Source organism: Phocoena phocoena, chromosome 3 (genome assembly GCF_963924675.1).
Source record: "Phocoena phocoena chromosome 3, mPhoPho1.1, whole genome shotgun sequence".
Taxonomy (NCBI): Eukaryota; Metazoa; Chordata; class Mammalia; order Artiodactyla; family Phocoenidae; genus Phocoena; species Phocoena phocoena.
Window position 1 is genome coordinate 128,094,157 of NC_089221.1, and position 27,626 is coordinate 128,121,782.

General features: G+C 42.8%; 1 protein-coding gene across 1 annotated transcript; it reads right to left on the minus strand.

Annotated features, from left to right (window-relative positions):
* Positions 1–27,411, minus strand: SLC36A2 (solute carrier family 36 member 2). The gene is made up of 10 exons (XM_065873089.1): positions 27,248–27,411; positions 23,949–24,039; positions 23,240–23,328; positions 22,603–22,698; positions 18,842–18,926; positions 15,348–15,566; positions 13,859–13,957; positions 5,408–5,574; positions 3,106–3,275; positions 1–272 (listed from the first exon to the last, which is right to left on the minus strand). The coding sequence occupies exons 1-10, from the start codon at positions 27,409–27,411 to the stop codon at positions 1–3; spliced, it is 1,452 nt and encodes a 483-aa protein (XP_065729161.1).
* Positions 27,412–27,626: the final 215 nt, after the last annotated feature.

Here is a 27,626-nt window from a genome sequence, read left to right on the forward strand (position 1 = left end):
TCACTGAATAAAAATGGTGGAGTTGGAAAACGTGAGAGGGTCTTCTGACTGGATCAGCTCGTCCAGGGCCTGGTAGGTCCCCATCACAAAGCCCACGAAGCCCAGAATGCTGATCAGGGCGTCCTTGATGATGGTGATGGGACTCATGCCCTCTGAGTAGTAGGTGGTGATCTCCAGGAGGGGCGGGATGATGAGCGCCAGCGCACTGCTGCTCAGGGAGCCCACCAGAGAGAGGACCAGGTCCAGGCGGGGGATGAGGATGGCCAAGATGCCTGTGGGAGACGATACGGGATAGAAGGCTCTTCCCAGGCTTAGCCAAAATTTTAAAGTTTGTTTTAAAAATCTTTTTCTTAAAACATATACCAGTTGTTTCTCATACATTCAGTTACTTAAAGAAAAAGTTGAAACTCCTGTAATACCTCCCAATCACATTCACTAGAGGTTTATACATTAAAATTTTGGTGTGTCTCTTTTCAATCATTTTCGACCCATTATTGTTCAAATATATACATTCATATTGTTGGGGAGAAAAACCTTCCCGCTTCCCATTCAGGTTCAAGTGTTTGGGGGCCTGAGAATTTAACTAACAATTAGGCAATTAACAGGAGGAAAGACAAAGTTTATTTCGGGCTAGGGAGCCTTCAGATGAATTGGCTCTCCAAGCAAAGAAGGGGAACTGGATGGGGGAGAAATAGCTTCCATGCAAGAACAAGTGGAAGGTATGACATTCTCTGATAATTTAAGTAATTACTCAGTCTGTGATGATGGTTAGTCTTCTTTCTGATTGAAAATCTCCCAGAAAGGGGATTTATGGTGCCTGTATTTTTCAGAAGTTCCTGCTTAATTCAGCAAAGGAAGTTTAGATAAGGCTTTGCGCCCCCTGTGGCTGCTTGTTCTAATGCTTTTAGCCTAAGATAATTTTTATGCCATGGAAGTACATTTCGAATCTCTACGTGTTCAATGATTAAGCTCTTACTTAATAAATAACACTAAATAACAGTGCTGGGAACTGTCCAGCTGTTTGGAATGTGTCAATGTACAAAATAGACAAAAAAAAAACCCTACCTTCGTGGAACTAACATTAATAAGTAACATGACTGCAAGAACCTCTTACTTGCAAACAATTAGAATGTGAAATTATTTATAGAAAGGGGTCTTCGGTGGGAACAAGATCACAGGGTCCCTCTAAAGCAGTATCTTCTCCAGGTTTTATATACATGTCAGAAAACATCTAACAAAGAAATACTAAAAGCTAAAATAAAGATTTTGAAATTATATATAATATATACATATATGTGATATAATTATAATTATATAATTATATTTTATAATTATATATTATATGTAATATATAATTATATGTTTAAATTTTTATATATAATTATATATTATGTATATAGTTTTTTTTGTAGGCTGTTTTATAGGCCTGGGCTTTTACATTTTTTATTTTACCTGATGGACAATTTTCCTAGTTACAAAGAAAGCCCAGGAGGCTCCCCCAGGTTTCCTGAGATGGAATGTGGTATAACAGAACAAAACAGGACTGGAAGGCAGGATTCTGGTTTCTCCCTGTGTGGCCTTGGGTAAGTCTCCACCCGTTTCTCAGCTTTTTTCCTTATCTGCCAAATGGGGATGGTAGCTATCCTTTTAGGTATTATGGGTCATACTGCAAATGGTGTTAAAGTTGTTTTCTGTTTGTTTGTTTGTTTTGCGGTACGCGGTCCTCTCACTCTTGTGGCCTCTCCCGTTGCGGAGCACAGGCTCCGGACACGCAGGCTCGGCGGCCATGGCTCACGGGCCCAGCCGCTCCGCGGCATGTGGGATCTTCCCGGACCGGGGCACAAACCCGTATCCCCTGCATCAGCAGGCGGACTCTCAACCACTGTGCCACCAGGGAAGCCCAGGTGTTAAAGTTTTAAATGAGTTAATTCGTGTAAAACACTCAGAAAAGTTATTTTTGTTATTATTTCGTTATTACTTTATTATTATTACTTGTTTGCAAGTAACTGTTTGCATATGTACTGACTGGGGCAATGCATACAGAAGCTTAAGGAATTGTTATCTTCATATCTGGGGCAAATTCATTGATCTTTCTGGAGTCTCTAATATTCTGAAGGGTAGTGTCCCTGCCTCCTAGGACAAATTGGGAACAAATAACTTCAAAGGAAGAAAATCAGTGTCCCATGATTTATATGGGCTTGTCTAGCACATCAAGAATCACAATTAAAAGGAGGCTTAGGGACAGCTGGGTCATGGCAAACACAACACAGGAATCTCTATCATCTTCACCTCCACTAAAATACTTACAGAAAGGGGCACCCTGGATCATAGGGCCTGGAGCACAAGGAGGGCTGCCGAGTGGGTGAGTGGGGACAGTTGAAGCCAACAGGTGAATACCAGCCCATCGGAGGCCAAGGAACTGCTGCCAATGGGGATGTGACCCTAGGTTTGCCAAATCATTTTATTATTCCCCCAAACATTAGAAATCTGCATTTGTATGTGAGACCTCTCCCACATTTTTAATGTTGGCCCAAATTTATACAACATTATGAGGGTGAAACAACATACCTCTGATGCCAGATTAGACTCACTGGCCACCATTTTCAACCTCTGTCCTGGAGGTGAAGGGTGATGGGCCTGGACTTGGGTTCAAATCCCACCTCTGGCACTTCCTGCCCAATTACTTATCACTCTCTGCTTCAGCTTTCTCATTTACAAAGTAGAGTTTATCACAGTCCTGCCTCATAAGAGTTCCTGCAAGGACTGAATAAAATACTATGAAATATGGAACAGAAACAGCTTAGCACAGTGGCTGGCACATAGTAGGTGTTTAATAAAAGTCAGTTCTTATTGTGATTATTATTTGATAAGTTGTCACTCCCTCAAGCTGGACACCGGTAAATTTGTCTAATTAGGTACATGTAAGAATTAAGTTGCCCCTAAAGCATAAATGAAATGAATTACTACTTGGAAAGCCTTAGAATGGTCCCTGAAACACAGTTAGTATGCAATAAATGCTGGTTATCATGACTATTATCTACCATCTGGCTGATTCCTGATAACCCTCAGGAAAACAGCAACGAGGTGCTCTGCCTCTTTACTCACATGTCAGGCTGACCATGGCGAGGCGGATGAACAAGTCCAGAGGCAGTGCCCAGCGCTTTAACACCTGGGAGGTGGCGAAGGGAATGATGATTTCTGCAGGGACGTAGAACTGCAGGGCGTAGGTGCACAGGATGCCAATTATGTAGAGGATCTTGACCGACTGGTACAGCCTACAGGACAAACCAGAGCAGTGCTCTCAAGGCCAATGTGCTCTGACACCTGACCTCGTTATTGCTTTTTTTTTTTTTGGCCTCTCTGCAAGGTATGTGGGATCTTAGTTCACCGACCAGGGATTGAAAGCCCCCTACACTGGAAGTGTGGAGTCTTAACCACTGGACTGTCAGGGAAGTCCCTGGCCTCCTTGAACATTAACCTCTGACCTTGGAACAGTCCCATAGGCAAATGTTTCCTTGTCTGAAAATGATGGGGAGGGACCTTCTATGAGAGGAAGTCACAGCAGAGCATGCAGTGGAAATAGAGTGAAGCATCACAGATTCAAACGGAAACCGTTGAGAGGGTCATCTCTACATAAAAAGAATCTCAGGTATGGGTATATATAACACCTTCATAAACCATCATCACTTGATGCTGAATTTTAGATTTTAGGAAACAGAGGCTCAGGCCTGGTACCTTGCTCAGGGAGATACAAGTGATAAGTGGTGAAGACCAAAAAACCTGGGTCTAAAAGATCTGGTCTTCTGTAATCTCTTTTCTTAGGAATTCTCTGGATCCCCCAAAGCACCTGGCATATAACAGGCTCTCAACAAATGCTTCCAGGTGATTGAATGAACTGCAGAATCCCAAATCCTTGAGGGAAGAGGTAGTCTACACAGAGGATTGTGTGAGGGTTGGGGGATAAAAGGAGAGGCAGGGTTACTTGCAGGCCTCAGACTGGGGGCAGGAGAGCATGTGATGGGGGATGCTGAGTTTTATCGATGCCTTTTTTGACCAATGGAGATAAGGCTTTTTTCATTTAGCCCACTAATGTGGTAGATGCATCTGGCATGTTAAATAAACCTGTATGACTGTGTCTGTGTATATTTAGTCCATTCCTTAAAAAGGCAAACTTCCACATCTCTGTGTTTCTTGCTCACACTATTTCTGCTGCCTGGAACACCCTCTCTACTCCCCTTCCATCTGTGCAAACCCCACCTATTTTTAAAAATTCCCATCTTTAGAGGAGGTACTACTACACTGCAGATGCTTTTAGGCATGCCCAACTTAATCCCATGATAACTCTGCTTTTTAGAAGAGGAAACTGAACATCAGAGAAGTTAAATAAACCATCCATGACCATCCATGATGAGCTAGGAGTTGGTGTAACTGGGTCTTGGATTCAGAGGTGCTGTCGTTGTCCTTGTTTGGACGGAGTTCTCACTGGACAGGGAGATTCCCTGTTCTCCCATTCCAATGTACTTTCTTTCCTTGGGAGTCCCCAAGTCCTCTCCACTATTCTGGAGGGCTTCTTTATCTGTTCTATGTTGTGTTTGTGTACGTACACTATCCATTCCCCATTCCCATGGGACCATGAGCTGAGGAAGACAGTAAAGCTCAAAATCATAGTCTACTCACATCAGCACCCTCCACACCACGTGCCTAGACTGGCATCTGCGTGTAATTGGGATGCAGTAAATGCTTGATGAATGATATTGATCAACTTGGGAAAGGAGCCCCATTTAGACAAATTAAGTCTCCAAGTGACCCTTAAAAAGACAGGCACCTGGTAATTAATGACATGCCTCAGTGTGGGAGAAAGTGCACAATGTGATAGGGGTTCATCTGTCTATTTAAATATTCAGTGTTGAAGTCTGGGTCAGCTAACTGTTATATGAATTGGGTCACTTGATATAAACATTTTCCAGATTCTAGTGGTCTTCCCCAATTGGTTCTTGTTTTACTACTTTGTCATCCTAGCTACTCTGCAGGACTTGGTAGTACAGCCTTAGTAAATGTAATTGGAGCCACCCACCGGCTCCACTCTCTGCCTCTTGCCCTTCTCTGTGCCCCTCCTTTCTCTCTTTAGGTGACCAAGGACTCTGACTTCTCCCCTCTCTTCCTAAATCATGTCCTTCCTCATACTAAGCTAGCTATCAAGGCCTCACTCAACATGGGAGGCTGTTGCTGAAGAAGAGCTCCCTGGACAGAGAATCCAGAGCCCAGGGTTCCAGTGTCAGCTCTGCTTCTCCCTGTGGAGACCCTCCAGACCTCAGTTTACCTTCTGCGGAAAGGAGGAGAAAGTGACCTATATGTTCCTGTTCCCACTGGCCCTGAGTCCCTACCGCCTGAGAGCCCATAGAGTTACCAGCAGTTGGGCAGGTTAAGGGTTATGCTGGCCTTGATGTCATTTCCGAACCGCAGGTAGCCCAGAGTCCCGATGCTGATGTAGAGGGCAGTAACGATGGACATTCCCAAAGACAGGATGACTGGGAAGCGGCGGGCATCCTTCATCTTGTTTTCCAGGGGCAGAACCTACAGAGACGCCCAATGTAAGAAGAGAGGAGGAGAAAGAGGAACACAAGCATAAAGAAGAAAGGCATGCCCCTTCCCGGCGTATGTACACAAAAGAATCGGAAGCAGGAACATGCACAGACATTTGTATACCTACGTTCATAGCAGCATTATTCACAGTAGCCGCAAGTTGGAGGCAAGCTGAGTGTCCACCAATGAAGGAATGGATAAACAAAATGTGGTCCATACATACGATGGAATATTATTCAGCCTTTCAAAGAAGGAAATCCTGACATATGCCCCAACATGGATGACTCTTGAAGACATTAAGCTAATTGAAGTAAGCTAGTCACAAAATGACAGATACTATGTGATTCCACTTATATGAGGTAACTGGAGTAGTCAGATTCAGAGTCAGAAATTAGACTGGTGAGTCCCATGGGCTGGGGGGAGGAATAAATGGGGAATTACTGTTTAATGGGTAGACGGTTTTGGTTTTGCAAGATGAAAAGTGATGGATAATCTTTGTACAACAATATGAATGTACTTTACGTCACTGAACTGTACACTTAAAACTGGTTAAGATGGTAAATTTTATGTGAGGTATATTTCACCACAATTAAAAAAAAAAAAAAAAAAAGAAAGAGGGACTTCCTCGTGGTCCAGTGGGTAAGACTCGGCGCTCCTCATGCAGCGGGCCCGGGGTTCGATCCCTGGTCGGGGAACTAGATCCCACATGCATGCTGAAACTAAGAGTCCGCATGCGGCAACTAAGAAGTCCACATGCCGCAATGAAGATCCTGCGTGCTGCAACTAAGACCCAGCGCAGCCAAAATAAGTGAATAAATAATTTAAAAACAAAAAAAAGGAAAGGAAGGCCTGCAGTCACAAGATGATCCCTGGACCGTTCAGAGCTGGAAGCACCCTGCAGGTTGACCAGACCAAGGAGCTCAACTCCCTGGGGCGGCCCGATCTGGCCCAGCCGGTGCATTTTGTTTGGCCAGTCTTTCAGACAACTGAATATGAATGCCTTTAAGCACAACATTCTTTCTCCACCTACCAGGCCCACCTCTCCCTCTCACACTGACATATACCTGGCTTCTCCACCCACGTTGTCTTCCAAAAGCACTTGAGTTTGAGGCTCCCAATTCTAGTGCACTTGCCCCTCTCTGTACGGATGGGAAGGCCAAGACTCAGGTTATGCAGTGGGCTGGCAGCAGCACTGGGACTAGAGCACCCTGGCTCCCCAGAGGCACATTTCCCCACATACCATGTTCTCAGGATCCTTCTTCCCCAGATGCATATCTGGCTCTAAGAGAATCTAAACTGCGGCCAGCCTGCCTCTTGGGCCTGTTGGGCATTCCAAGGTCTCTTCTATCTTTGGTACCAACTCTTTGGCCTCATCTCATAATTTCCTCCTCAGACTTCTACTGACCAAGGGCCCACCCTCACCTTCCCCTTCTCCTTGATCCAGCCATGTGCGAAGCACACTTTATGCACCATTAGGGTGATCTGTGCCTCAGTTTCCTGATCTGAAAACTTACCTGTTAGAATCTTTAGGAGAATTACATGAGCATTGAAATGGTGCACAGTAAGGACTTAGTAAATGTTAACTACAATTATTTGGTAATACTGCAAAGACCACAACTCTATGAAGCTGGTACTTGGTGTAATTCTTATTTTATAACAAGGCTCTGAAGATGATGTAACTTACACCAAGCTATACAGCTTGGAAGTGGCAGAGGAAGGCTGCAAACCAGGGCTGTCCTCCAAAGTCCAAGTACTTCTACCCCATCTTGCCTAAACTCCCACAGCCCTGGGCTTGTTTATTACTCAGTGAGAACTTAGCACCTATTCCTTTGTATTGTTAAATCCTTCTTTGTCCTGTATGCACCTCCCCTTCCTCCCCATGTGAATGGCAGACGCTTGAGGGGAGTGCGTGTCTGGGACTTTCCACTTTCTTCTGGGTGAGGTGCACGTTCCTAGATGCAGCAGGTGCTTGGGAAAATGTCCAGGGGATTAGGTGAAGAGCAATCCAACGTGAGCTTTCCTACCCTGCAATACATTTTTGTTGCATAAATTCCCTAGGCTAAAGATGATCTTTTTACAAGGCCAGCTCATACTAAGTACAGTAAGTTCCCTACATAAGAGCGAGTTTCATTCTGAGAGCGCGTTCATTAGTCCAATTTGTTCATAGATCCAACAAAGTTAGCCTAGGTACCCAACTAACACAATCGGCTATATAGTGCTGTACTATAATAAGTTTATAATACTTTTCACACAAATAATACATAAAAAACACAAAAAATAAACATTTTTAATCTTACAGCACAGTACCTTGAAAAGTACAGTAGCACAGCACAGTACAACAGATGGCATACAGGGGCTGGTATGGAGTGAACAGGCAAGAAGAGTTACTTACTGGAGGAGGGAGAGGAGGTGGGAGATGTAGAGCTGAAGTATCGTCAGCAATAGGAGACAGAAGGCAAGCTGCACAGTTTCACTCCTTGCGTTCGCATCTTTGAAAGTTCCCAACTTGAAGGTTTGTATGTAGGAGATTTACTGTAACTGGCTTTCTCCCTCCGCCCCCCGCGCCTCCCCACAATCAAAGAGATTAAATGGCCATTCACATAAAGTGGGAAGGTCTCTGGCTTGGGAGTGAATAGTACCAGCTGTAGCAGTTCCCAGCTGGTGACGCATCTCAAGACCCTATCCCTCTTTGGAGTGAGGCTCCTCTTCTGTAAAATTAGAGACTGGAATAGAGGGTTTCTAAAGGTAATTTGAACTCTGATACTAATAATCATTAGCACATAGTAGATGTTCATAAACACTTACTGAACATGTAGAATCATCATCTTATAGTTGAAGAATAAGGTTCAGAGATTAGCCTGTGACTAAAGTAAGATTCCAGCACATTCTGCCTCCAAAGTCATTTGCTCAACCACTCTTCTTTTTGCCATGACTGTTCAAAATTCTAAATATAAAGTGCTTCCGGTCCCATTAAGATGGTGTAAGCACATTGCACCGTATCTCTCTCACTAATTAAAACTAAAAGCCCTGGACAGAATACATAAAGCAACTATCCATGGACTCTGAAAAGTATATAATAGAAGGTGAATTGCTCAAAACCAGTAAAAATGGCCATGATGGCAGTGAGTTTCCTGATTTTTTTTTCTTCTTGTATCTCCTAGTTTAGACTCAAGGAGAGCCCAAATCCTAGAACTATGTAGTGGATGCAGAGAGAAAAACTCAAAAAGAAACCCTCTTTCTGGCCAGAGGGACCTAAAATAGGGGACCCTGTGGGACAGAGAGCATGGAGAAAATCCCTATTATTCTGTTTCCTTTTTTACTCTCCAGGCCATACTCCCCAAGGCAAGTCTCAGTCACGAAGCAGCAATCTGTTGTATCAGGGACTGTGGTAGTTACTTAGGCACCTAAAAATCTGAGACAAGACAAACTCTTTCTCTTGGAGCAGAGGAACAGGGAAAGAGGACTCTGGGAGTCCAAAGGGTAAGGGGGGAATCGGATTGGCTACATAATTTGTGGGGCCCAGTGCAAAATGACAATGCAAGGCTACTTGGTCAAAGATCAAGAAATTCAAGATGATGAACACAGGGCATTAAACCAAGTGTGAAATCCTTTTAAAGGCAGAGGCCCATGTGACCACACAGGTTACATGCCCATGAAGCCAGACCTGGAAGGAATCCCTATTGCTCTTTTCTTCTCTTTTTACTCTCAGTGGTCACGCTCGAGTTAGGTCCAGTCACAAGACGTGTATAGGAGTATAAGGAGGCTAAAACCCTGGCTTTGTAGCCAGAGGACCAGAAAAAGAAGCTGCTGGGTGAGTGTGCAGGAAAACACGGAAAGGAGGGAGCCAGAGAAAGTGATTCCCTTCATCCCTGTGAATGAAGTCTGGGCTTAGCCCTGAGCTGTACATGTATGGAACTGATGTGAAGCATCAAAGTAAAGGCTTTGAGAACTATTGTGTAGACAGACCACCGTCTGGCCCCTGGGTAGCATATAAGCAAGGTGAAGCCAAATATCACTTCAAAGTCTTTGAAAACTAATCTGATATTAAAACCATGGTCTACTGAAGGTATATCAGGACTTGTAGTTTGAATCTAATCAGATTGACTGCTCGCTAAAATACGAAAGTCAACATTCTCCAGAGGATTTTAACAGGCTCTAGAGTCTCATAAAATAATATTCAAAATGTGTAGGATACAGTCTAAAATTCATCAACATACAAAGAACCAGGAAAATCTCAACACTGCTCAAGGGAAAAGACAACAGATGCCAACCCTAAGATTACAGAAATTATGGAAATATCAGACAAAGACTTTAAAGCAAGTGTTATAACCATCCTCTGTGAAGTAAGGGAGAACACTGTTGAAACAAATGGACAGATATAAGTTCTTGGCAACGAAGCTGAAGGAATAAGAACCAAAGAACCAAATGGAAATTTTAGAACTGAAAAACCCCACTGGAGAGGTCCAATGTTAAATGACAGAACACAGTCCGTGAACTTGAAAATAGATCAATAGGAACTATTGAATCTGAACATAAAAGAGAAAAAACGATTTTTAAAAATGAATAGGGCCTTAGAAAATAGCAGGACATATATCAAAGTGTCTAACATTCAGGTCACTGGAGTCCCAGAAGGGGAAGAAAAAGAGATTGGTACAGAAAAAAGTTTTTGAAAAAGAAAACTTCCCAAATTGTAAAAGACATATATTCACAGATTCAAGAAATTAAGTGAATTTCAAACAGGACAAATTCAAAGAAAACTAACCCAGACAATACAATACAACTGCTGAAAACCAAAGATTTTTAGAAAAGTATCTTGAAAGTAACCAGATAAAAAACAACATCACAAAAAAAAAAAACAAAAAAAAAAAACAACATCACATATAGGGGAACAATGATTCAAATAACTGCAGATTCCTCACCAGAACCACTGAGGGCAAAAGGAAGGGATACCATATTTTCAAAGTGCTAAAAATAGACTGCCAACCTAGAATTCTATATTGTGCAAAAACATCCTTCAGGAATAAAGGCAAAAAATAAAGATATTCTGAAATTTTAAAAAAATGAAAAAAATTTGTCACCAGTCTAAAAGAAATAATGATGGAGTTTCTTCATGTTGAAGGGAATGATGCCAGAGGGAAACTTGTGACTTCAGGAATAAGGAAAGAGCAACAGAAATGGTAGGTACCTGGATAGATACATTAGACTATTTTTCCCTCAGTAAGTTTATCAAAAGGGCCATGTGGCACTACTGAAAGCAAAAATTATAACATTTTTCTGATGGTGTTTTGATATATTTAGATGTATGGGGTTGGCTGAAAAGTTTTTTCGAGTTTTTCCTAAAAAAACCCGAACAAACTTTTTGGCCAAACCAGTAATACATATGGTCATTACAACAAAAAGGGGGGAAAGAAAAAAAAACTCTACAACTATAAGATTTCTATAGTTTACTAGAAATGATAAAATAGTAACTGTAAGTAAACTGTGAAAAGTTATATATGTATACTGTAATCCCTAGAGCAACCATGAAAAGTATTATAGAAAAAGATGTAGTCAAACCTCTGACGGGCAAACTAAAGTAGAATACTAAACAGTATTCAAAGAATCCAAAAGGAGGTAAAAAGAGAAAATGGGAAAGCAAAAGGAAGGGTAGAACAGAAAACAAATAATAAAATGCAGACCTAATAAACATAATAATTACATTAACTGCAAATGGTCTAACCACACCAGTTAAAAGACAAAGATTGTGGTTGCCAGGGCTGGGAGCAGAGGGGAGTGGAGACTGACTGCTTACTGGGCATAGGGTCTCTTTTTGGGATGATGAAAATGTTTTGGAATTAGACAGTGGTGATGAATGCACAACACTGTGAAGGCAATGAAAACCACTGAATTATATATTTTAAAATGGTTAAAATGGTGAATTTTATCTCAGTAAAAAAATTAAAAGGATGGAAAAAAATGTATCACACAAATATTAATCAGGACAAAGTTGGAGCTCTAATATTACATGATTTTAAGGTAAAGCTTGTGTTACCAAGATATTTTGGTATCGTGAAAGGAAAGACACATTGATCAATGAATCAATATAGGAAGTCCAGAAATTGACCCATATTCATATATCGATTAGCTTTTTACAAAGATGCAAAGGTAATTCAATGGAGAGTAGATAGTCTTTTCAACAAATGATGAAGGAATAACTGGCATCCTTAAAAAAATTGAACTTCAACCTATAAACACTTTTAACAGAAATTAACTCAGAATATATCATAGATCTACATGTACAATGAAAACAAAACATTTAGAAGAAAATATAGGAGAAAAGTCTTCGTGACTTTGGAGTAGGCAAAGTGTTTTAGATAAAACTAAAGTCTTAGATAAACTAAGTAGGATCCATAAATGAAAAATTTTGATACGCTGAACTTCATCAAAATTAAAACTTTTTCTCTATGAAAGACAATGTTAAGAGAATGAAAAGACAAGCTACAGACTAGAGAAAATACTTGCAAATTACACATCTAATAAAGGATTTGCATTTGGCATATATAAAGAATTTTTAAAACTCAGCAATAAAAGACAACAACTCAGTTCTTTAAAAATTCGCAGATTTGAACAGACACTTATACCAAAGACGATATACAGATGTCAAATAAGCCCATACAAAGATGCTCAAAATCAATGGTCATTAGTAAAATGCAAATTAAATCACAATCAAATAGCACTACAAACCTATCAGAATGGCTAAAATTTTAAAAAACACTAAAAACACAGATAAGAACTAGCAAAGATGCAAAGGAATTCTAACACTCATACATCCGGTGGGAATGCAAAATGGTATAGCAATTCTGGAAAACTGTTGGGCAATTTTCTACAATGTTAAACATACGTTAACATGTCACCTAACACTCCTAGAGAAATGAAAACGTATGTTCACACAAAACCCTGTACACAAATGCTTACAGTAGCATTACTCATAATCGTCAGAAACTAGAAACAACCTAAATTCCTTAAACAGGTGATGGTTCAACAAATTGTGGTACTGCTCACACAGTGGATGCTCAGCGGTAGAAAGCAGCAAGCTCCTGATGCATGCAACCACGTGGATGACCGTATATGCAGCTAAGTGAAAGAAGCCAAGCTTAAAAGGTTACATACTGTATGATCCCATGTGGATGGCATTCTGGAAGAAGTGAAACAATAGAGACAGAGAACAGAAGGTGGATGCCAGGGGTTAGTGGGAGTAGGGGGAAGTTGACTACAAAAAGGGCAGCACAAGGGAGCTTTTTATGGTGGGGGAATTGTTCTGTGTTCTGATTGTGGTGCATCTATGACTCTGCACTTCTCAAAACTTAAAGAGATGTACACCAAATAAAAGTGAATTGTACTGTATATAAATTAAAAGTAAACTTAAAAAGCATAGAGGTACAAACTACTACTTGCAAAATAAATGAGTCACAGGTATGAAATGTACAGTACAGGGAAAACAGTCAATAACTATGTAATATCTTTGTATTGTGACATTTATCATAACTAGACTTACCATGGTGATCATTTTGAAAGCCATAGAAATATCGAAGTACTATATTGTAAGTAACAGGAACTAACATAGTGCTGTAGGTCAATTATAAATATAATTAACACTATTCTACATATGAAAGTTGAGTAAATCCTGAGTTTTCATCGCAAGGAAAAAGATTGTTTTCTATTTCTTTAATTTTGTATCTATATGAGATGATGTATGTTCACTAACCTTATTGTGATAATCATTTCATGATATATGTAAGTCACATCATTATGCTGTATACCTTAAACTTATACAGTGCTGTATGTCAATTATACCTCAATAAAACTGGAAGAAAAAAATTATACACAGCACTATCCTTCCTCAAGTGTGGAAGTAGAGACTATATAATAATCCATTGTAAATAAACTGTACTTTCCAGTTTAAAACTCCTTTATGTTTCATAAAAATCCTGTAATTTAAGTTGTACACCTCCATTTATCTTGATTTTTAAAGATTAATAAAGACATGTTGATATGAAGATAAAGGTTTAACAAATGTACTGGGACAGGAATAAAACTCTCCCGACTGCTCTAACCTCTCTGCTATAACCTACTTTCTCCTGCTGGTCCAAAGTGAGGTCAGAGGTTAGTTTCTCCACCTGACCCAAGTGAGGTCAGAGGTTAGTTTCTCCCGTGCACACAGAGCCCAGAGCTCCCAGCTCCTGTTCAGGAGGCCACCCACAGCACTTTGGAAAGTCTACCCCAATTGAAACCTTACCACACCAATGCTTTCAAATGAAAAAACGGCTGTTCCGAAGAAGAGCGCGTAGGTCTTCCAGTTTGCTACCAGTGGCAAGTGGCTGGGGTCTGGAATTCCCTATGGGGGAGAGAAATGTGGTCAAGACATTTTCTGTCAAAGCATGTTTAGGATCCCTTAAGAGAAGAGTATTCTGAGAGTAAAGCTGAATTATAAAAAAAAATTGAATATCAAGCAATTCAGAAAACTTCACAAGGAAGTAGGCCACAATTAGAGTTGATTTTAACGCTTCCCAATAGCAAAGAGCCAGAGGAAAGAAAGATTAAGGTATTCTCAAAGTACTGAAGGATCAGGGATCTCACAGAGGGAGTCTGGTTTATCAGAATCCTCCAGAAGACAATCTTGCCCACCACAGGTTAGTACTAGCCTAAAGCGCCCGAGAACACTTTGAATGTACCAGTGGTTACAGACATGGGAAATTACTTTGACTATAGTTACAGTGATATTCTAGGGAGCCCAAAGTAATTCGTTACATATGAAAGTCCCCTTTTCTTCTTCAATGAGCTGTAAACAGAAGGAGAAGAAAAGTGTGTGGAATAAATATTTTATGTACCCTGTGACCTAGTATGTGAAAGTAATGACAGAACAATTTCTCTAATTGAGCAACCTCTGGAATAGTCCAAAAATAAATCAGAGGTAGCTATTTCATTGGGAAATTCAATTTTGTAGAATCTATCAATATTGCCTTAAGACTTATCTGTGGTTATCCTAAAATATTTGGCTAATCTCTTATTTTTACTAAATTCCATGGACAAAATAACGTTTTTTTCTTGTGACTTCTGAAAGAGGAAAACATCTGAAAGGTATTAGGCAGGCCAAGGGTCTTCTGGATTTAAATTTCTACGTAGGCTTGTCCATTATAAAATGAAAATTAGAAAGGAGAGAAAAGTGGGAAACTGAGGGAAAATGAATATCCATACTCAACTTCAAAGACGTGTGATTTACATCATGACAGATTTGTTTGTGGTCTTTCAAGACTTTCTATTTATACCTCTGTGACTAAATATTAGTTGTTGTTGTTTTCTCTTGAGTTCCCTAGGGGTAATTTTGCAATTACTTGGAATTATAGCTTAGAGGATGTAAGACTAGTTCAATAAGGTTTAGCTGTGGTAGAAAATCCTGCTTTTTATCTGCCTTTTGCTGCTATCCAACCATTACAGGAATGGTCTGTAGTTAACCAATCAAGATATTTTCCTTGCAAAGCATAATTTTTTTCTAAAACCAGGATTTGACACAAAACGAGTATTGGAGAAGCAACATCAAAGAGGAGATACCCAGAAAAATGAGAGCGCGCAGAGACAGCTTTGTGGAAGAAATGTTACAGTAAAGTGAGCTCTAAGCTGAAGAGGGGAGTGCATACATTTCGACCCTCAGGGCTGGCCCCAGGTGTCAGTCTATCATTGATAAAAGGCTCTGCCCACTAGAGGAGTGAGGAGTGTGGTGTGCTAACATGGATGATGGACTGGGTGATGATGATCAAGCTGACCAGCATGGTGATGTTGGCCAACAGGGAGAAGATGGACAGGGCTCGGAGGTTTCTGACGAGCACCAGAAGCACCAGGAAGGGCAGGAAGGAGAGCATGTAGAGTCTCGAGTCCATGGTGGGCGTCAGAATCACTGTCCTGTTGTAATGGCAGTTGTTGGTTGTGCTATTAACCGCTTCCACTACCTGGGAGACAAATGGGAAAAGCAAGGAGAAGATTCGATGAATTTTCTGGCCACATCATTAGCTCAGAGCCTGGCCCATAATCAGATTCGCTCACAAAGAGCTGGCATGTCTCACGTGTCAGGGTCTCAGAGTGAGTTAGAGTGACTTTAGGACTTCTTATTGCAAATCTTCTGCACCATACTTCCTCAAAAGAGGCTGCAGAAATAACTTTAATAAAAAACGAACTTAATAAACATAAATACCTAAACTTAGAGTGGCCATTTGTTAGCTTTTGGCAACGCAGAATCCATTCCTCCTGATTTTCTTTTATTTTTGGGGCATTCTCTCTCACCTGAATACGACCTTGGTGGACTGTAAATCACAATCATGTGGCAGAGCCAAAGCACTGCCTTTGACTCAAGCACAGGCACTCACATCTCTCCCTGGAGTATGAATCTAAATAACAAGCAAAATGACACAAGGCAGACCTAGAAAAGGGTAAACAGTAATTACGATAGGCAATCCCTGAGGAGACTGCTCATCAATTCTATCGACATCCCCCTAGCTGCCCTGGTTCCTGTTCCTGTCCTTTTCTGAGACCCATTTTTTTTTTTTTTTTTTTTAGTTTTCTCTGTCATTTTGGAAGTTAGCTAATATTCTTCCACTAAACTCATTTTCTGCTGAAGTTCCACTGAATCTGTTTCTTTTGCTTATAACCAGAAAAGCTCATCACTTACTGTTTCTTAATTGGACCAACACTGACATTTTGAGTGAGAGAACTCTTCCTTGTGAGCATCTGACCATTCATTGCAGGACATTTAGCATCTCTGGGCGCCACCCAGTAAAAGGTATTAGCATCTCCCCGTCACTGCGACAAACAAGGAACACCCCCTGCACGCTGTACAAATACCTCCCAGCAAAGTGGTGGTAGGAGGGAGGGTACCACCCTCCTTTGGAATCAGCATGACTTAATGGCTACAGTCTTATTGTGCAAGCAACACAGCCCACTGCAGAACAATTAGAAACTAGATTTAAGCAGGAAGAAAATGTAAAATCAATGATAATCTCAGTACCTATGGGTTGCCATGGTAATGCCTTGCAATATATTCATCTGTACATTTTCTATGCAGTATCACAAATTACATGTATTACACGCATCCTTTTTATTTTACAAGACTGAAATTATAGTATACACTCTTATTTTGAAATCTCCTTTCCGGGACTTCCCTGGTGGCGCAATGGTTAAGTATCTGCCTGCCAATGCAGGGGACATGGGTTCGATCCCTGGTCCAGGAAGATACCACATGCTGTAGAGCAACTAAGCCCGTGTGCCACAACTACTAAGCCTGTGCTCTAGAGCCTGCAAGCCACAACTACGGGGCCCATGTGCCACAACTACTGAAGCCTGCACGCCTAGAGCCCTGCTCCGCAACAAGAGAAGCCACCGCGATGAGAAGCCTGCACACCGCAACGAAGAGTAGCCCCTGCTCACCGCAACTTGAAAAAGACCATGCACAGCAACGAAGACCCAATGTAGCCAAAAATAAATTAATTAATTAATTTAAAAAAAAATCTCCTTTTCATTTAACACATCATGAATACTTAAATAAATCATTGTTTTGTTTTTTTCTGATTCCTCACTACAGTAGGAAAAATACTTGGAACATTAGCCAGGTATTCAAGGCCTTCCATAAATGGACCCATTCAACCGTGAAAGCTCTTCCTCTCCCAAGGCCCACACCTTCTTCTACAACCACTTGTATTGCCTCTCCTGAGCAAGTCCCGTACATTCCTGCCTTCAGGTGTTTATTCCTCCTCCCACCTTGGCTGCCACTACTTCTCCAACCTGCCCTTCAATGCCCAGCTCAGGTGCATCTCCTCAAGGGGGGCTTCTCTTGCTCCAATGATCTCTCCTGCTCCCATACATTTCTGCCCCTTAGTTCACAATTAAGCATCCCCAACCTCAGGGTGTTAGTGGAGTCCTGACCCAACACCGACATATTATATTGATATTTAGCTTTTTATACGTCTTAGAGCACATCCCACTTAGTCTGCAAACTCCTTGAGACAGTGCTTACCTTGTCTCTAGACAGATGATTGATAAAGTTCTGCTAATGTCAGATTGATTTCCAAGCAGCAATCTGGCAATTAAGAGCTTTCAAATCAAATTCCTTGACCCAGTAATTTTACTTAAAAAAAACATATACTAAAGTAATAAAGGGTTGTACAAAGACTTGTACAGATTATAGTAGTAAAACAGAAAATATCAGATGATAAAAGACCAAGTCATCTGTATGATGGAAAATTATAAAACTATTAAAAATTACACTAAAAAATTGAAGGACATCTAAAAATGCTAATCAGTTAATACTCATTTAAAACCATCCATGAGTGGTTGGATTAAGAATAATTTTGTTTTATTTTGAGAAGCAGTATAGCATAGTGTTTAAAAACTTGAGCTGTGATGTTAAAAAGGCCTGTGTTTTTAACCTTTGTTCTGTGACCATATTTATATACATTATAGAGTTCATAACATCAGTTTTGTCATCTGCAAGATGGGAATAACCATAGTACCTACTCTGATAAGACCATGGAGAGAATTAAATGAGGGAAAACATAAAATGATCACTGTACCTGACACATAATAGAAGCTAATTCTGAATTCTTACTATTTTTTTCCTTCTTTTTAATTTTTTGTTTACATTTCCAAATTTCTGGTATTACTATAAACAGAAAAAGAGCCCTGAAGAATAGTTTTCTTTTTTAAGCTTATTGATTAAGGATAGCCTCTGTTATTACCCACATTATTTTGCTCAAATTGCTCCAAGATAACTATTGGGTTAGATCAGAAGAATTTCTCAGGGACAAGAAACTGTTAAACCAAGGAGATTAAACAGCTAAAGGTAGATACAGATGGCCCAAAGATTAGGTATTATTCAAAAAGACCTGTATCAGTTTAAGAAGAGTTAAGGATAATTACGTACCAAGGCAGGACGATTGACAAAATCCAAGGTTACTTCCAGTTCAATTTTAAAGACCAACCTTGAGGACAGGTCCAGTTTTAGAGACAACTCTTGGACAAAGGGTACTGTGGATAAAGTAACCACTTACAGAAATCTGCAGATATGTGAACTGGGGGAAGCCTGGGTTCTCTGATAACACTCAGTTTAACTTTCTTCATTGTATGATGAGGATACTAGGGCCCAAAGAGAAGAAGCTATTTGTTGAACAACTAGAAAAAGAGGACCCTCCTTTTCCATGTTCTTTTCCCTCCCGCCTTCTCTAGAAGACTCTACCTGCTTTAAATTATCAGCCAGAAACACAATGTACACGCAGCAGAAGCCCATCTGGGTGACTATAAGAAAGAAGCTCACGATGCGCCTGAAAGAGAGGAGAGAGAGAAAAAGAAAAAAACTTGTTATAAAAGAAGAGCTGGCTTGTCATTCCCATTTCTATTCCCAGGGGTTGGTAACCCTCGACCAGCACCCTCGGTCCTGCTACCACAATCAACAATGGGGCAGTAGAAGGGATGTAACAATAGTTCTTTGAAAAACATGTTTCTCAACCACCTCCACACTCTCAACTCAGCAGTGGTAAAATTCTTCATCATCAGGAACCTTGCCCCATACCCAGCTCTGTGTTGATACTAACTGATGTAAGGCAATAGGCACAACTTATTAGCAATCATTAAAATTTTTTCCTACCATGTGCCAGACACCATATTCGGCACTGAAGATACACAGACAAATAACACATGGTCTTTTCCTCTAGTGGTTTAGAGACTAGTGGGTGAGATGGATAAAAAATAATATGGCGGGACTTCCCTGGTGGTGCAGCGGTTAAGAATCCACCTGCCAATGCAGGGGACATGGGTTCGATTCCTGGTCCGGGAAGATCCCACATGCCGTGGAGCAACTAATCCCACGCGCCACAACTACTGAGCCTGTGCTCTAGAGCCTACGAGCCACAACTACTGAAGCCTGCATGCCTACAGCCCGTGCTCCACAACAAGAGAAGCCACCGCAGTGAGAAGTCCATGCACTGCAACAAAGAGTAGCCCCTGCTCGCCGCAACTAGAGAAAGCCTGCATGCAGCTACGAAGACCCAGTGCTGCCAGAAATTAATTAATTAATTAATTAAAAAAATAATAATATGGCACTAAGGGCCATGGTAAAAAGGGCATTTTACCTGAATTAAAGAGCAGACAGCCTTCTTAGAAAAAACCAATACCTGAGCGGGAGTCCCTTGGGAAGAGGAGGAAAGAGAATGAGAGAAGAAAAAAAGGAATAAAGAGGAGGGGCAGATGGTGAAGAAGTAGTGAGGAAAAAGCATTTCAGCAGAGGGATTAGGCAGATTTCTCTAGCTGCCATGTGGAGAGTCCATTGGAGGGGGCAAGATTCAGGATGGGAAGACCAGATAATGGAAGTGAAAGATGGCAGCCACCTGGACAAAGACATAGCTGTTAGGGTGACAGAACTGAAAGCATTTTAAGGGATACTAGGGAACTAGAACTTACAGAACCTGGTGGCCACCTACATCTAGGGGAAGGAAAAAGGAAGTGACTTAAGGTGAGTGACAAGTTTTTAGCTTGGACAACAAAATGAACTGGGAAACTCAGAAGGAAGAACAGGTTTTAGGGGAAGAGGAAGAAATGGCACATTCAGTACCTGTATTGTTGAGCTTGAGGTTCCTACAGGAGACATTCAGGAGACAACCACATATTGGGGTGTGGAAATGTTGATTTGTCAGTGATGGATAAAGCCTTGAGAAGGCAAATTAGTGTTGGAAAGTGTGCAGAGTGAGAAGAGAAGGCAGCATTCCAAACCCTAGAGAACACCAACATTTAAAGGGAGGACAGAAACAAAGAAGCCTGCAAAGCAATGACCAGAGAGGTAGGTAGGAAACTAGGATGAAAAAGGGTTTAACAGAAGCCAAGTGAAGAGAGAATGTCTGAAGAAGAGAACAGTCAGTTGTACCCACTGCTGCTGAGAGGTTCTCTAGGGCAAAGAAGGTACAATAGGGAGGTCTTTTAGGACATTGGTGGAAAGGACTTCAGTAGAAGTATAGGACAGGAAAGCCAGGTGACCCATGAAGGAGGTGTGAATGGGGTGTATGGATGTAAAATTAGAGGGTGGGCTATTCTTTCATAAAGCTAGAGTGTGAGTTCCAGTCTTGAAGGTGCCCGTTTTGTTCATCGTAGTAAACCCACTGCCTAAAGCACTTCCTGACACACTGCAGGTATTCAGTAGATATCTGTTGAATAATCAGATAATGAATATGACATAGAGGACGGTACAAGGTCCAGGAGGCTTTATTAATTTATTTTATTATTTTTAAGATGGAGATACATGAACACATTTCAATGTTGAGAGGAAGAGCCCATAGTTCAAAAAAGAAGTTCAAGTTATAGGAGAGGAGATAATTAGTGGAGTGAAATTCCTAGGAAAATCTACCTTACATGCCCAACAATAAGTAGAAGGATCTGACGCATTGTGACAGGCAAAAGCCACCTCTTGGGTCACACAATTGGGAAAATACTAGAAATCATCCCATAGCCTTCCTAGTCTGCTCATAGGCTGAATTTATTAATTCAGTATGTGAATGGGCTTTGGGTCAAGAGACGTGCCAGACCCATGATGCTCATGAGCAAGGCACGCCTCAGGTAGTGCAGTTTGGGGTATCACAGTTCAAGAGAGACTTTGATAATCTAGAAGTGAGTAGAAAAGAGTAGACAGACAGGGTGGGGAGAGGTGGGAAAACAAAGACAAAAGGGTAGATTTAGTCCCAAGTACCAGGAGACAGAAGGCGTTGACTGTTTCCATCATCTCCAAAAGCAAAAAAGTGGAGGTTGCAGGAGGTAGACTTCAGCTCACCAAGGAACCCTCAACGTCTTGGTCTTTTTCTCTCTTTTCTTCTCACTACATACTCTCTCCCTAAGAGACCTCTTCTGTCCCCTGGCATCATAGCTGATGACTTCAGTGTCTCCTGCATGAAGACAGGTTCAAACCTATACATATAACTACCCACTTGACATCTCTGCTTGAATCTGCAAAACAGAAGTCATCAGAAGTCTGAGTCAACCTCGACTCTTTCTTTCCTTTCCCCACAACCTTGGGGCCCAAATCATGACCAAATTCACTTTTCTCCATCCCCACTGCCACCAGCTTGGACCCAGCCATCACTGTCACCTGCCTGGACATTGTCAACAGCCTCTTCATGGGTCTAAGTCTATTCTTGCTCCCTTACAATCTCTTCTCCTTACAGAAGCCAGACAGATCTTCAGACAATGCAAATATGATTAAAACAGGAAAGCCTCTGATTAAAACCCTCCAATGGTTTCCTGGTTGCTTTTAAGAAAAGAACAAGACCTTGAAGAGGGTCTAAAATGTACAGCTTGTTTGGGCCCTTGGATCCTTCTTCAGCATCATCTCCCTATCTGCCCTCAAGCTACCTGGTCGTTCTTTACCCTGAAACTGTCACATAGTCCCTCTTGCTTCAGGACCTCATAGCTTGCTCCTCTTCCTGGAAGGCCCTTCAGGCTCCTGCCCACTTTTCCCTAGGTAATTCCTCATTCCTAAGAATGCCTTCCTTCAGAACTCATCTCAACTGTTCCATCCTAGGAAGCCTACCTGAACCTATGTACATCTCCTTACCTACTTGGTAGCAACTAGTACTTCTTTCCTTCATGGTACTTATCCCAGTGGCTATTAAGTAACTGTGTCCTAAACTGTTTAAGGTCTGTGTTTCCCATTGGACTATGGATTCTGCACGGGCAAAGCTTTGTTCGCCTTGTTCCCCACAGTATTTCTAGGGCCTGGTACATAGTCACAACTAGATAAATGTGGTTTAATAAAAAAGTGAATGATATTCAAGTTGCATAGCAAAGGAATGAGAACCCTGTATATACAAGGAGTGGGGCTGGATCAGGAAGACTGCCATTGAATCCCTTTCATGTTAAGTCCAGCATTCTGTGTTACACGAGCCAACTTTCCAGGGAAGAGAGCATCCCTGACAGCCACATGTCCTCCCTACTTTGGGCAAAGCAAGAACAAGGTACCTTCCCCAGTGTGCGTGGTTCCGGAGCCAGGTGCTGGGGCTGGCTTCTAGTCCATGCATCACCGTATCCCCGTAGTCCATAAAGGGCTTGTTAAGTCTGCAGGAGAGACCGCATACAGTTATCAAGAGGCAGTTTAAATTAAGATAATATACTGAAAAGTCAGGAGACACATAGCAAGACAGAACCCAGCTAGAACGGAAAGAACACTGGGGCAGAAACCCAAGTTCTAGTTCAGGTTTTGACACCTGGTGGTATTTCCTTGGTGGCTTGTTTTCCTTACCTGTCAAGTGGGATGGTGACTATATAACATGGGTAATAATACACACCTCGCATGGGTACAGTAGTTCTCATATCCTTGATCCCATTGGATCCTCATGACAATTCTCTGAGGCAGGGTTAGGCATGGATTGTTTATGCCCAATTTATAGATGAGCCAAGCAGATAAGCACAATGGCCTGATTGAGATCACCTAATGAGTCATGTGGTAGAGCTTCATTTAGGTCCCTGCCCCAAATGCTTTTCTCTTTTTCTTGGCCTTGTTGGAAGAAATGAACTCTTGTTGTATGTGGGATGCTTCTGGGATGTCCCTGAGAACCAAGTACCAAAGGAAGTGACAAGAGGACGGTGTTTTCCTCACCTGTGGCAGAAGCGCTGGGCACACCTGACCAAGATGTGCATACAGTGGCAGGAGATGAAGCCCATGGCCAGCAAACTGAGAGGGCCCATCTGGAGGAAGGGCCAAGGGGCAAGGGAAGAGAGAAGAGAATGGACTTGTGAATAACTCGGCCAGGAGAGATTTGGCAGTGCAGATATTATTCCGGACTCAAAGAATTTTCTAGCAAACTGGTTTGCAAACCCTTTTTAGCAGTAACAGCGATTCTTTCTTTTCTTTTTTCTTTCTTGAAGTATACTTGACTTACAATGTTATCTATTCTTGCAAAGATGCTCTCAAGTCGTACTCTGGGAAAGTGCAAAAGGCAATCACAATGGGGTATTGTGGAAGGAGTAAGGGCTCAGAACTGCGGTCCTTAGCGGCCTCTGAGGTGCCCCTGAGAGCTAGTGCTCTACAGAGCACAGCTGGAAAACTGGTCATAGTCCAACCCTTGCATTCCACAGGGGAGGAAGCTGAGGCCTGGACAGTGGACAACTGACTTGCTGAGGCCACTCAAAGTCTGTGGCAGGGTCAGAACTCAAACCTAGGCTAGATATCTAGACTCCAAGTCTGGACCAAGCGGCCTTTCAGAAAGATTGCTCACTGTAGGCCACTATAAACCTTTAGAGGCTGTCCTCCTACCTCCTTGCGACCATCCAGTTGTACTGGCCCCACCTGTGGCAGCCCCTCTTACCAGGATGCCTGCATTCTTCATAGCCAGGGGTAGTCCCAGGACCCCTGTGCCTATGTTACCTTTCACCAGGTGAACCAAGGCCTGGAATGCTCTAAAGGAGAGGAAAAAGACATGAGCATGTGGGTGTGCAGAGGTGAGGAGGTCCAACAGGCATTCTTTCCCAGCGTGCCCACACCTGAGCTGAGCTGGATAGGTGGGCTCCTGGTTGTCTCTCAGTCTCCACGGCCTTTGCTGGCACTCTGGGTCTCGTGTAGGGTGACCAACCATCCCAGTTTGCCCAGAACTGTCCTGGTTTTATCAGCTAACACTCAATATATGCCATTAGAACATTTACTATATAACAGACATTATGCTAAGGATTCCATGTATTATCTCATTTAATCCTCTTGTCAAGACAAGGAAGCAGGTTATTGCCCTTATTTTGCAGATAAGGAAACTGAGGAATAGAGATTTTTTAAAAATGACTTATCTAAGGATATACTGGGGAGCCAGAATTTGAACCCAGAACTGCCTCAGAGTCTTTGTTCTTCATCCCACTTCTACTGGACTGCCCCCCGGGAAAGGAGCCCAGAGAGATGGGTTAAAGGGACAGCCCCATTTCATAATTGAGGGAAATAAGGCTCAGAGAGGGCAGCGAACAGCCCAAGGTCATAATACTGGTAGCAGATATAGGACTGAACTCATAGAAAAGGAGAAAGGGCAGGCAGCAAAGAGAAATCATTATGACTAATGAAGAGGTCAAATGACTTGGTCCCCAGATGGGGTCTGTTGGGACAGGGTTGTTTAGGGTTTGGGCTCCAGAGGGATTTTTTTTTTTCCCTCAGGCCAGGACATCAAACTGGGGAATGGCAAGTCTCCTCCTACCTCCGGCAAAAACAAAACCCAACACTCAGACTGTTAAGACAGATGTGAAGGTGGTCCAGAAGACAAGGTCTAAGCCAGCCGGGGTAAAGATCTAGGGAGGTATCCTCTCTGGTGGTGAATTAACTAAACAACCTATTTTTACACCTCTTTGTACCTGGACAAGGTTAAACTAAGATGAGTATCGGGTTAACATTTATAACTTGAGAAACCTTAGAAATTCCCCATGAGAGCCTTCCAAGTGAAGAGACTTACTGTGAAGAACAGCAGAGGTATTATGGAAGGAGCCTGGTCTCTGGGGTTGGACAAACCAGGGATTAAAACCCAAGGCTGCACTTCCCTGGTGGTCCAGTGGTTAAGACTCCACACCTCTACTTCGGGGGCATGGGTTTGATCTACTACTTAACTAGCTGTGTTATCTTGGGCAACATGTCCACTTTGCTGAGCCTCTATGAATGTTAGGAGGAATATTTTTGGAAGAACTGCCTCAAACATTCAGGGATTGATATAAATGTTCTTTATATTAATCCCTGAATCCTCTAGCTTCCTGAGGATCTGCCCATTTATTTGTTAAGAGTTAAAAGAAAAACTGTGGGAGAAAGAGGGTGGAGAGTCTCTGCTTCCCTTTCTCTCTCCCTGTGGGTGTCAACATCGCTGATTGAGCACTGCACCCCACGGCCCTCCAATGATGGACTTGTTTTGCAACTAGGGTCAAAGGGTCACTTGGAACTTTCTAACTAAAGGACTTAGGAAATCTGAATTTAACTTTGGGCCACTCAGACAACTTAATAATGTGGTGAGTTGTGCAAAGCACTGGGCTGGGAGGCAGGAGACCTGGGTTCTAGCCTTAACTCCTTTGGTGACTTCAGAACGTCACGGTAGTCACAGTAGTCGGCTTACGGGCACTAAGCTTGGGGGCTTCCTGCACAAATTGTCTTTGCAGCCACCCTGGGAAGGAGCCAACTGTTATCTCACAGGGGAGAAACTAGAGTACTACGTTCTATCACTTGCTCAGGCTGGTAAGTAGCTAAAGTGGGAATTCAAACCCCGGTGAGCTAACTCCATAGGTATCACGCTTACCCAACCTGTTTATTACCTCCCTCCAAGCCAGGAGCTAGTTCTGACTTGCTTTCTTTCTTTGATTCTTAAGTAGCTAAAGTTGCCATCAAACCATATCTTATCGGGTCGGCCAAAAATTTCGTTCGGGTTTTTCCATAAGATGTCACTATTCCAACCCAACCGTTCAGGACTGGTTCCCTCAAGGCCTCCGATGGAGAAATAGCTCACCTCAGCAGTGGATGGCCCCAAGGCCTGGAGATCTCACCCTCAGGATCCTGAATTCTTAGCAACCCTGGGGGACTAGTCCTGGGGCAAGTGAACCCGGTCACAACGTCAGTCATTGTGTCCATCCCTGAACGGTCCCACAGGGTGGCAGTGGGAGGAGCTTTGCCTGCCTCTTTCTCCCTCTTTGCGGCACACTCTCCCCCGACCCACACAACACTCAACCTTTCCGATGTAACTGCCACAGGCAACCTCCTTAAATTCACAATGTGTCCCCATTTTGCATATGGGGAAAACTGAGGCTTCGAGAAAGAAGGAGCAGACTCACACCTTGGATGCAAGTGACCTTTCTACTACTCCGACAGGGTCAACATTTTCGTCATCAAGCTGTGGAACCTGACCACCACGCCAGCCAGTCGCCCCACCCATTTTCCTCAGTGAACTAGCCACGCTGCTTGAATGGTGGAGGCGAAGGGAGCTGGAGCTTGGCTTCCCTGCCGAAACTCTTTCAGTACACCTCTCCTTATCACGGTCTGAAAGCCTCATGAGTGACCCCCCTCACTTCCACCCAAACATACCCCAGGGAGGTGGAAGAAACTAGACTGTTCTACATACTGTGCTTTTGATGTTGTCACTGCAGTGGTCAATGGAAGTACAGGCCCGGGTAACTGCAGGAAGGAGGCAATGCTTGGTTGTCTGTGGTTTTAGCTCAAGTGTCACCTTCTCCACCAAGAGGCTGGGGATTCTGCCCCTCTCCCGGACATTATCAGGACTGGCCAGGAGCAAAACTGACTCTAGGGCTATACTTCAATTAAAAAGAAACAAACAGACAGACAGACAGACTCTAGGGCCAGCACTGGAGTCCAGCCCCCATCCTGCCAATGAGCCAGTGTGTGGCCTGGGGTAACTTGCCTTAGTTTCCCCACCTGCACATGTTGGGGGCTACAACACTCTATCCTAAGGGCTTTCTGACAGTCTCCCCTCCTGCCCCTTTAAGTTCTCAAGTTGACTCAGTCTCTGACTGTACCTTTTGCAGCTCTGGTTTCCCCAAGGCTGCATGATGGGTTGGGGGTCAGACACACCCGCCTCAGGGTTTTTGCCACTGCAAGCTTCCAGGCTGGAAGGCAGAACTGGGGATGGCAGAAAAGAGCACTCACGTTATGCCCTTGGTCGTTTCCAAGTCCGGCGACTCAGAAGGGCTTCCATCCAAGAAACTGGAATCCTTGTTCTGCAACTTCTTGGCACTTTCGGAAGAGGGCTTGAGGTCCAGTTTGAGGTCAACAGCTCCCTGGGGACCCCCGGCACTCTTTGTCATGGACATGGCTGCTCACAAAGAGAGGGCTCCCGGTGATGGTGGGGTCTGCACTGAGCAGGAAGGTGTCCAGTCAGGTGCAAACCCCAGCTCAGCTGCGGCTTGTGCCCTTAGCAGGTGCTGGCCAAGCGGGAACGAGGCCCCGCCCACCTCCGCCGGAGGGTGCGCCTCCGGCCCCGAAGAAGCCCAGTGGACGAGGAGCAATGGCCAGGAGGAGGAGGAGA